General features: G+C 45.9%; 1 protein-coding gene across 5 annotated transcripts in view; it reads left to right on the top strand.

The window, feature by feature from the left end:
• Positions 1-11,701, top strand: part of CERS5 (ceramide synthase 5) — a 37,238-nt gene continuing 25,537 nt past the window's right edge. For all 5 annotated transcript variants that reach the window (XM_050748685.1, XM_050748686.1, XM_050748683.1 and 2 more), the window contains exon 1: positions 1-427. In XM_050748685.1, the coding sequence (XP_050604642.1) occupies positions 51-427 (377 nt within the window). In that variant the 5' untranslated portion in view covers positions 1-50. The remainder of the gene's footprint in view (positions 428-11,701) is intronic.

Here is an 11,701-nt window from a genome sequence, read left to right as displayed (position 1 = left end):
CCCGGAGGCGGTTCCCGGGTTGCGGTGAGGGAAGTGGGTCGGGAGGAGAGATGGGCGGTGAAGAGGCCCGGCTCTGCCGGGGAGGCGGGCGGATCCGTGGCGGTGTTCAGAAGGGGCCGGAAGGGGGTGGCCGCTGGTCGGGCCCCGCCCTAGGGCCGCCTCCCCGCGGGTTCCGTTGGCTGTGGCGGCAGCTGACGCTTGTGGCGGCGGTGGCTCGGGGTGGGCGTAAGATGGCGACAGCAGCGCAGGGACCCCTAAGCTTGCTGTGGGGCTGGCTGTGGAGCGAGCGCTTCTGGCTACCCCAGAACGTGACCTGGGCTGATCTGGAGGGGCCGGCCGACGGCTACGGCTACCCGCGCGGCCGGCACATCCTCTCGGTGTTCCCGCTGGCGGCGGGCATCTTCTTCGTGAGGCTGCTCTTCGAAAGGTGAGAGCCCGCGAGCGAGCGGCTCGAGGGGCCGGGCGAGGGCAGGGGCGCCCCGCTGTGGGAAGGACCGAGGGCCGGAAGCAGAACTGCAGGGAAAGCCCGGAAGCAGGGGCTAGGGGAGCTTGGGCCGCGGCGGGTGATGCTAGGCGAGTGGGCGAGGTGGTAGCGGAGCCTGGGTGGAGAAGGAGTTTGGGGCGTGGGCAAGAGAAAGAGTGGGGGTCTAGGGGAATGCTGGGTCCCTTCAATGTTAGATCCGGAGTTGGCTTGGCGGGGGCGGTCATATAGGCCTCCTCCCAACCTCCAAGGGTCTTACAGATGAGGAAACAGGTTCAGTGTGAACTCTGGCAGAGGCCCCGAAGAGAGGGATAGGAAGGGCCCAGGAGAACCACAGCTAGTTGTGACCATGGAAGCCGAGGAGTCAACCCAAGGGCCAGACGTTCCAAGGGAAAGGAATGGATTCATCAGAATTTTAAGATTCGTTAGGACGCTTGAGTTTCTGAGAACTGAGGGGAACAGGATTAGTTTGGCCCTAAGAGTTGGTTTGGTATGTCAACTCATGCACGTTTGTTGGTAGGAGGGTAGAAATCTGGTGGGGATAGGGTGTGGTGGAGCCCGAGGCTTCCAAAGTATGGAAAGATGTCAGATTAGTTGCAGAACAGGCCTTGGGGCCTGAAATGGAAGGAGGAGTGTTCGAAGGGATAGAGAGCCATAGGGCTTATCAGAGGACAGCTATATTGAGCCAGCTTCTTTTTTTTTGAGACGGAGTTTCGTTCTTGTTGCCCAGGCTGGAGTACAATGGCACGATCTCGGCTCAACGCAACCTCCGCCTCCCCAGTTCAAGCGATTCTCCTTCCTCAGCCTCCCAAGTAGCTGGGATTACAGGCGCGCACCACCACGCCCTGCTAATTTTTGTATTTTTAGTAGAGAAGGGGTTTCGCCATGTTGGCCCGGCTGGTCTCTAACTCCTGACCTCAAGTGATCCGCCCGCCTCTGCCTCCCAAAGTGCTGGGATTACAGGCGTGAGCCACCGCACCCGGCCTTGAGCCAGCTTCTAAATGAGTTTAGCAGAATTGCAATATACTTTGTTCAACCATGTGATTTCACCTTTAAGTGAATGGATCATATCTGTTTGTCCAAGATATTCACTGAGGCTTTGGTGTGTGATATTATAATGTGAATTTATAGCTGTGGGTAATTTTGATCAAGTCTACTTAGACTCCAAGAAAGGAGACGTGTTTTTGCCATAGGCCTCAGGTAATGAGGGTGTTTCTTGGACAGCTGTTCGTTTTGCCTTTATCCAAGCATAAATGATTGTAATGCAGGAATGCCCTTTCTGGGATGGGACTATGCTGCAGGTGAAACAATCTGTTAATTTCTGAAAGATAGCATCTGTTTGGGATTGCTTCTTCGATTTGCCTACTATTTTTGACTCAAATCTTTCAAAATATTGTGTTCTATTTAGCTAGTCACTCGTCCATTTATTCGTAGTATTTGTGTGTCATCATCAAAATGCTCTGCCAGACGTTCAAGTGCAAAAATAAAAGATGCTTAAGTGAAGCAAATGAAACCCAAAGATCTAAATGGCTTTCCTTGGCCCTTGAGGCCAAGTCTCGCTCTGTGGACCAGGCTGGAGTGCAGTGGTGCGATCTCGGCTCACTGCAAGCTCCGCCTCCCGGGTTCATGCCATTCTCCTGTCTGAGCCTCCCGAGTAGCTGAGACTACAGGCATCCGCCACCACGCCTGGCTAATTTTTTGTATTTTTAGTAGAGACGGGGTTTCACGGTATAGGCCAGGATGGTCTCGATCTCCTGACCTCACGATCCGCCCACCTCGGCCTCCCAAGGTGCTGGGATTACAAGCGTGAGCCACCGCACCCGGCCTTGTTCTGTTAAGTGTAATCATTGTATTTAGTCATCCTGGAATCTGGAGTGGAGGCACAAACTGCTTGTCTCTCTTTGGAATAAACTAGATCCAGGTACTCTCTTCCATAGTCTCTGTATAGGAGGGCCAAAATAAAAAAGGAGGAAGGCAATGTAATGACTCCAAAGGAATATACACAAGTCAGGACAAAAATTTTTTTTTTTTTTTTTTTTTTTTTTTTTGAGACAGAGTCTCGCTATGTCGCCCAGGCTGGAGTGCAGTGGCCGGATCTCAGTTCACTGCAAGCTCGGCCTCCCGGGTTTACGCCATTCTCCTGCCTCAGCCTCCCGAGTAGCTGGGACTACAGGCGCCCGCCACCTCGCCCGGCTAGTTTTTTGTATTTTTTAGTAGAGACGGGGTTTCACCGGGTTAGCCAGGATGGTCTCGATCTGCTGACCTCGTGATCCGCCCGTCTCGGCCTCCCAAAGTGCTGGGATTACAGGCTTGAGCCACCGCGCCCGGCCAAAAATTTTTTTTAAAAGGTGATTTTCATAGAAAAAGATCTCTGCTTTTCATATAAATATGTGCCAGTATGGAAATTTCCCCATGTTAGTGGTAAGAGGAAATAGCTTGTTGCTTATAAACACCCATTTTATATAAATTTACGTATCTCTTCAGATTCCAAAGTGTTCCCTCAGATGGCTGAAGACATATATACCCTGGCAGAGCTGCTAGAAGGGATCCTTTACCTGTGGGAATTCTATCTGAGTGTTTCTATGGTGCTCCAGTGTCAGGGGAGTACAGGTGGATGGGAATACCGAACTGAAAGCATTCTAGTATGATAACTCTTGGCCAGTAAGGACGGGCACCTTGTTTGTCTCATGTTTGCTCTTAGGAAAATTTAACCCTAGAAGCACTCTCGCTATTTTGGTTTTTTAAGACCCATTACCTCAGTATAGAATTCACTGCTGAATTGCCAGTTCCTCTTTTACTGTTCTGGTCTTTCATAAAGAAAATAGAGCCACTCCACTCTTTTGTTGTTGTTTTTGAGACAGCGTCTCAGTCTCACCCAGGCTGGACTGCAGTGGCATGAAGCTGACTCCAACCTCGACCTCCTTGGCTCAAGCAATCCTCCCGCCTCAGCCTCCCAAGTAGCCGAGACCATAGGTGCGCACCACTATGCCCAACTAATTAAAAAAAAAATTGGTGGGGCGGGGCATGGTGGCTCACACCTTTAATCCCAGCACTTTGGGAGGCCGAGGCGGGGAGATCACTTGAGGCCAGGAGTTCGAGACCAGCCTGGCCAACATGGTGAAACCCCATCTCTACTAAAAATACAAAAATTCGTATTTTTGGGCATAGTGGTACATACCTGTAATCCCAGCTACTCAGGAGGCTGAGGCATGAGAATTGCTTGAGCTGGAGAGGCAGAGGTTGCAGTTTGCCAAGATCGCACCATTGCACTCCAGCCTGAGCAACAGAGGAAAACTCTGTCTCAAAAAAAAAAAAAATTGTAGAGGTTGGGCACGGTGGTTCATGCCTATAGTCCCAGCACTTTGGGAGGCCAAGGCAGGCAGATCGCTTGAGGTCAGGAGTTTGAGACTAGCCTGGTCAACAACATGAAATCTCATCTCTACTAAAAATACAAAAATAGGCCAGCATAGTGGCAGGTGCCTGTAATCCCAGCTACTTGGGAGGCTGAGGCAGGAGAATGGCTTGAACCTGGAAGGTGGAGGTTGCAGTGAGCTGAGATCGTGCCATTGGACTCTAGCGTGGGCAACAGAGCGACACTCCATCTCAAAAATAAATATTGGGGCCTAGCATGGTGGCTTACACCTGTAATCCCAACACTTGGGGAGGCCAAGGTGAGAGAATTGCTTGAGACCAGGAGTTTGAAATCAGCCTGGGCAACATAGCGAGACCCTGGTTCTACAAAAAATAAAAATGTTAGCCAGATGTGGTGGCATGCATCTGTAGTCCCAGCTACTCAGGAGGCTGAGGCAGGAAGATGGCTTGAGCCCGGGAGTTCAAAGCTGCAATGAGCTATGGTAGCGCCAGTGCACTCCAGCCTGGGCAAAGGAGTGAGACCCTGTCTCTTAAAGAAAGAGAGGCCAGGCGCAGTAGCTCATGCCTATAATCCCAGCACTTTGGGAGGCTGACTCAGGTCAGGAGTTGGAGACCAACCTGGCTAACATGGTGAAACACTGTCTCTACTAAAAATACAAAAATTAGCTGGGTGTGATGGCGTGTGCCTATAATCCCAGCTACTCAGGAGACTGAGGCAGGAGAATCTCTTGAACCTAGGAGGTGGAGGTTGCAGTGAGCCGAGATCATGCCACTGCACTCCAGCTTAGGCAATAGAGCGAGATTCTGTCACAAAAAAAAAAAAGAGAGAGAGAGAGAGAAATAAAGAGGTATATTGGGACAATTAGTCATCTTTCCCACATTTTCTCTTTTTTTTTTTTCAGAGCCCAAAATCCTTGCATGCCTTTTCTCATTCTAAAATCCTACCTATTTAGTTTGTAGAAGCGATTTATGTAGTAATCACAGACTGTTAGAAGCTAGAACTCCGACCTCCTTTTACAGACAGTTACTAAGGCTTAGAAACATCCTTCAGCTTTTCAGAGGTTGCAATATACAACTGGTCTTTTTCCCCAGCCCAGTGCTCTTTCACTGTTTGATAGGGCCATCCATCTTTTCCTATTCCTTAAACCCCCTTTCAAGTGTTAAGATTTAACTTCTTGTTCTAGTATTCTAGTATTTGAAGAACAAATTAATTTCCTGTTACACACTTCATATACATTTTTTTTTTTTAAAGAACAAATCAGCCAGGCACGGTGGCTCATGCCTGTAATCCCAGTACTTTGGGAGGCCAAGGCGGGTGGATTACCTGAGGTCAGGAGCTCAAGACTGGCCTGGCCAACATGGTAAAACCCTGTTTTTACTACAAATACAAGAAATTAGCCTGGTGTGGTGGCATGCGCCTGAAGTCCTAGCTACTCAGGAGGCTGAGGCAGGAGAATCGCTTGAACCCAGGAGGCAGAGGTTACAGTGAGCTGAGATCATGCCACTGTACTCCAGCTTGGGCAACAAAGTGAGACTCTGTCTCAAAAAAAAAAAAAAAGGAACAAATCTGTACTCATCCTGTTCTTATTTAATATTATCCTTTTGACTTGAACTTTGCTTTTTTTTTTTTTTTTTTTCTTTCTTTCTTTGAGACGGAGTCTCACTCTGTTGCCCAGGCTGGAACACAGTGGCTTGATGTCAGCTCACTGCAGCCTCTGCCTCCCAGGTTCAAGCAGTCCTCATGCCTCAGCCTCTCGAGTAGCTGGGAATACAGGCGCACACCACCATGCCCAGCTAATTTTCCTATTTTTAGTAGAGACAGGGTTTTACCATGTTGGCCAGGCCGGTCTTAAACTCCTAGCCTCAAGTGATCCACCTGCTCAGCCTCCCAAAGTGCTGGGATTACAGGCGTGAGCCACTGCATCTGGCCAACTTTGCTTTTTTTTGTTTGTTTGTTTCATGTCATTACTGCATATTTAAATGAGTCTTACACTATGTGCCTAGATAAATAGTCTCTATTTGTGTTTCGAGAATCTCCCAAAGAGTAAATATAAAGGGTACAATTTGCTTTTACTTTCTCTCCCTTCTCATCAACCACGCTGAGCATTTATTAAATATTTTTTAAGTTTCCATATTCCCTATAGAGAACTGTAGCCTCACCTGATGGGGATGATTTGGAAAGCCATCTGACCATAAGTTAAGTATATCTAGCTAACTATTTTGTTAAAGAACTGCAGAAATGTGATTATTACCCTCCAAAGCACAGAGGCTTGCCTTTGTGGGCCTCTGTTGACTGGTTGCATTGCAGTGGACTGTACTCTTGCACAGTGCCTCAGTGTAGCAAGTGAGTATTTATAGAATGATTGAGAAGAGTCTACTCTTATCTACTCAGATGCCCTGAGGAGTAACCCAGAATCTAGATCTTCAATCTGAAATAGATATCTGGCTTAAGAGAGGAGAAATTATAATTTCTTTGTTTCTGTTGTTAAATTTCACCATACTATGCTCGCATGTTGTGCACTGTTCTATAGCTTCTCTTTCTCCCCTCTCCTCTTACACACACTCAGGCTACCCACTGTTACCTACCAAAAGAGAGATAAGAAAGTCTTCCACTTGTTGCTTCTTTGAATATTGTGTGCTGATTTAGGCAAAGAGTAGTCCAAGGTGTGGTCCAAGTTCAGGTAGCCTGTTGGATCTGACTTAAACTGAATCTTAAAGATAAAATTGTTTGAAACTTAGTATTTAGTCCCTTGCGCACTTTTCCCTAGGATCAAGTAGGAGTTTGAGACAGTATTGATACCATCAGATCTATATAGGTTCATTTATTTTAAATACGGTATTATAATATGTTTTATATTGCTAGAAGAAAACAGTTTTGTGAATTATACAGGAGATAGCTGAGAGCTTTCACCGCTGCTTATTCATTATTCCAATCCCCTCTTCTCTCACTACTTCAAGGCAACCTCACTGGAGTGTCTAAAGAGTCTTCTCAATGCCATTCTCTCTCAGTGGGGATTGAATAGACTCATTTGCTGGCCTGTCATGAAACTGACAACAAGAGTAGTGATTCATTTTCTTGCACATGTTTCCATTTATTTCCTTTTTTCTTTTTCTTTGTTTTTTTCTTTTCTTTTCTTTTTTTTGAGACAGAGTCTCGCTCTGTCGCCCAGGCTGGAGTGCAGTGGCACAATCTCAGCTTACTGCAACCTCCGCCTCCTGGGTTCAAGTGATTCTCCTGTCTCCGCCTCCCACGGAGCTGGGACTACAGGCACCTACCACCACACCCAGCTAATTTTTGTATTTTTAGTAGAGATGGGGTTTTGCCATGTTGGCCAGACTGGTCTCGAACTCCTGACCTCAGGTGATCCACCCACCTCAGCCTCCTAAAGTGCTGGGATTACAGGTTTGAGCCACCACACCTGGTCTCAATTTTTAATTGATTACATATTGACAGTACTTTTGACGTATCAAGTTAAAACACATTATCAACATTAATTTCACTTTTTAAAAAATGTGGATATTAGAAAATTTTAAATTACAGGCTGGGCACAGTGGCTAATGCCTGTAATCCCAGCACTTTGGGAGGCTGAGGCGGGCAGATGACTTGAGGTCAGGAGTTCAAGACCAGCCTGACCAACATGGCGAAACCCCATCACTAAAAATACAAAAATTAGCTGGGTGTGGTGGTAGGCGCCTGTAATCCCAGCTACTCAGGGGGCTGAGGCAGGAGAATCGCTTGAACCTGTGAGATGGAGGTTGCAGTGAGCCGAGATCGTACCATTGCACTCCAGCCTGGGCAACAGAGCGAGACCCTGTCTCAAAAAAGAAAAGAAAATTTTAAATTACACATGTGACTCACATTATATTTCTTTTGGACAGTGGTGATGATGGTAATTCAGACAATATTAATAATAATTGAGAAAATAATTTTAATGTAAATTCACATGTGATATACTTTTTAGGATTAAAAGATGATGCAGAGGTATTGGATGTTCCTTTAAACAATGAATCTAAGAAATTTTAGTGAAAGTAAGATTTTTAAATGTAAATTATTTCCTGAAATATTCAAATGAATGGTTATATTCTATTTTGAGTAAATTTTTTTTTTTTGAGACGGAATCTCGTTTTGTCGCCCAGGCTGGAGGGCAGTGGCGCGGCTCACTGCAAGCTCCGCCTCCCAGGTTCACACCATTCTCCTGCCTCAGCCTCCTGAGTAGCTGGGACTACAGGCATCCACCACCGCACCCGGCTAATTTTTTGTATTTTTAGTAGAGACGGGGTTTCACTGTGTTAGCCAGGATGGTCTCGATCTCCTGACCTCGTGATCCGTCCGCCTTGGCCTCCCAAAGTGCTGGGATTACAGGTGTGAGCCACTGGGCCGGGTGGCTTGAGTAATCTTTGACAGTTGCTTCTAGCCAAGCATTGCTCTATATTTTTGCCTTTTTACATATATCTTCTCAGTGTTAATGATCTATAAGCAAGTTTGTCAAGTAGGTAAATGTTCATGCAGAACTGCACAGCTCTGATAAGGCAATGAGAATAATCACACTCTTACTATACCTCTTCTGTAAAATACAAGTTTTCTTATAAAGATATTCCTTGTAAGTTTTCAGTTTTTGGGTATTGTCAGCATTAGTAAACAGTCTCAATTACAGGCATAAAATGTCTCAAACTAAATCAGATTGTCATGGTTGTGTTTAGGGAAATCTCCAGTTATAGACTGAAATCAGTTAACTTGGATCTGATTCCCCAGAAATCAGTGATCTCCTACACTTGATAAGCACCGAGCTGGTAGGCTATCTGATGACCCAGGAGGGTAAGGCTGAGTTTTAATTTCATCCTTACGAGTGGCACTTTTCCATGAAACACTTTGCCTCTTAGTTGAGAATTAAGTTTTCACCCATTTGTTCATCTGTTCATTCTTCAACATCTATTTATTGAAAGCTTAGGATATGTCATATCAAACTATATGTCACGGTTTTAGAAGCTGGACAAGATAAATGTAAAAATAAATAAGCCAAGGATGAAAAGGTGAATAAACCATGATTTCTACCCTTGGAGAGAGCAAGAAAATCAGTGGTTATCACTTGTGTGTGTTTGTGTTTCTATTTTAAGCAAATGCATTAAGTTGTGTAATTATCCATTGAAAAAAGATAAATATGTTTAATGAAAGGAACAAATGAGTTTATCCTACCACTTTGGCCTGAATTCACTTCAGTGTCCTCTCAGTAGAATTCTTCTAGTACATTAGAATGATTAGATTTACAAAAAAAGATACAATCTACATGTGTTCCCTGAGAAAAACATCTATTACAGATTTTTTTTTTTTTTTTGTAATGGTCTTGCTCTATCACCCAGGCTGGAATGCAGTGGCACGATCTGGTATCACTGCAACTTCCACCTCCTGGGCTCAAGCCATCTTGCCACCTCAGCCTCCCAAGAAGCTGGGACTACACGCATGTGCCACTGTGCCCGGCTAATTTTCGTATTTTTTGTAGGGAGGGGGTTTTGCCATGTTTACCAGTCTGGTCTTGAACTCCTGAACTCAAGTGATGCTTCCACCTCGGCCTTCCAAACTGCTGGAATTACTGGCGTGAATCACCCTGCCTGGCCTACAGTAGATTCTTTTTTTTTTTTTTTGAGGCGGAGTCTCGCTCTGTCGCCCAGGCTGGAGTGCAGTGGCCGGATCTCGGCTCACTGCAAGCTCCGCCTCCCGGGTTTACGCCATTCTCCTGTCTCAGCCTCGCGAGTAGCTGGGACTACAGGCGCCCGCCACCTCGCCTGGCTAGTTTTTTGTATTTTTCAGTAGAGACGGGGTTTCATCATGTTAGCCAGGATGGTCTCCATCTCCTGACCTCGTGATCCGCCCGTCTTGGCCTCCCAAAGTGCTGGGATTACAGGCTTGAGCCACCGCGCCCGGCCTACAGTAGGTTCTTTTGCTTCTGTCTAGATAGGGTCAATTATTGTTTCAGGTTTGATCATTTTTTTGGACAAGTTCTTTTTTCCTCATCTAATATTCTCTTGACTTTAGTGAAGTCAAGGAGCTAGGTAAAGTGAATAATGTCAGAAACATTTGTCAGGTCACAGCTGGAATTTGAAGAGAACCATTTCAGAGATCTTGAATGAACTGCCCTATTTTTGGGGGATGACCTTGAGATTGGGCTCTGTATATGGACTTGTCTCCCCCATGAAACTGTGGGTATCTAATGCAGTACTTTGTACATTCATATTAGCTATTCAGTAAGTGTTTATTGAATGAATGACTCTGAAACCTACTTCTGCTTGAGATGTTGTGACTCTAGTAGAGTAATTCCTTTTTTTTTTTTTTTAATTTTCCTTCCTAAGAGGTGGAATCTTGCTTTATTACTGTATCAGTCAGGGTTCTCTAGAGGGACAGAATTAATAGGATAGATATATAAAGGGAAGTTTATCAAGTATTAACTCATACTATCACAAGGTCCCACAATAGGCCTCTGCAAGCTGAGGAGCAAGGAAAGCCAGTCGGAGTCCCAAAACTGAAGAACTTGGAGTCCGATGTTTGAGGGAAGGAAGGGTCCAGCAGGAGAGAAAGATGTAGGCTGGGAGGCTAGGCCAGTCTAGTCTTTTCACGTTTTTCTGCCTGCTTGCCATGCTGGCAGCTGATTAGATGGTGCCTACCCAGATTAAGAGTGGCTGTGCCTTTCCCAGCCCACTGACTCAAATGTTAGTCTCCTTTGGCAGCACCCTCACAGACATGCGCAGGATCGCTGCTTTGCATTCTTCAATCCAATTAAGTTGACGCTCAGTATTAACAGTCACAATTACCCAGGTTGGAATGCAGTGGCCATTCACAGGCCTGATGTCACTACAGCCTTGACCTCTTGGCCTCAATCAGTCCACCCACCTCAGCTTCCATGGTAGCTGGAACTACAGGCCCAGCTACATAACTTCCTTCTTGACTCCTGAGATTCCTATGCTATATAGCAGTGGGTTCTCACATCTTTTGCTCTCAGGACTCTTTTATATTTTAAAAAATTATTGAAGACCCCAAATATTTTTTGTTTTTATGGGTTATATCTATCAATATTTTCTCTATTAAAAACTAATACTGATAAATTTTTAAAATATGTATTAAACCTCACTCTGTCACCCAGGCTGGAATGCAATGGCATTCAATGGCAATGCAATAGCCTCCAACTCCTGGCTCAAACAATCCTCCCACCTCAGCCTCCCCAGTCACTGGAACCAGAGGTGCATGCCACCACACCTGGCTACTAATTGTTTTATATATATATATATATATATATATAGTTTTTTTGTTGTTTTGTTTTTTGAGACAGAGTGTTGCTCTGTCACCCAGGCTGGAGTGCAGTGGTGCGATCTCAGCTCACTGCAACCTCTGCCTCCCAGGTTTAAGCAGTTCTCCTACCTCAGCCTCCTGGGTAGCTGGGACTGCAGGCGTGCCACCACACCCAGCTAATTTTTGTATTTTTAGTAGAGACGGGTTTCACCATATTCCTCAGGCTGGTCTGAAACTCCTGACTGCAGGTGATCCACTCGCCTTGGCCTCCCAGAGTGCTGGGGATTACAGGCGTGAGCCACCACGCCCGGCCACTAATTGTTATATTTTTTGTAGAGACAAGATTTTACCATGTTGCCCAGGCTGGGCCAATTTTGTTTTTATTTGATTTTATTATTATTATTATTTTTGAGGTGGAGTCTCGCTCTGTCGCCCAGGCTGGAGTACAGTGGCACACGATCTCAGCTCAGTGCAAGCTCCACCTCCCGGGTTCATGCCATTCTCCTTCCTCAGCCTCCCGAGTAGCTGGGACTACAGGCACCTGCCACCACTTCCGGCTAATTTCTTTG

Source organism: Macaca thibetana, chromosome 11 (genome assembly GCF_024542745.1).
Source record: "Macaca thibetana thibetana isolate TM-01 chromosome 11, ASM2454274v1, whole genome shotgun sequence".
NCBI classification, from domain to species: Eukaryota; Metazoa; Chordata; class Mammalia; order Primates; family Cercopithecidae; genus Macaca; species Macaca thibetana.
The sequence above is the reverse complement of the archived record's forward strand: the minus strand, read 5'-3'. Positions and strand labels throughout refer to the sequence as shown.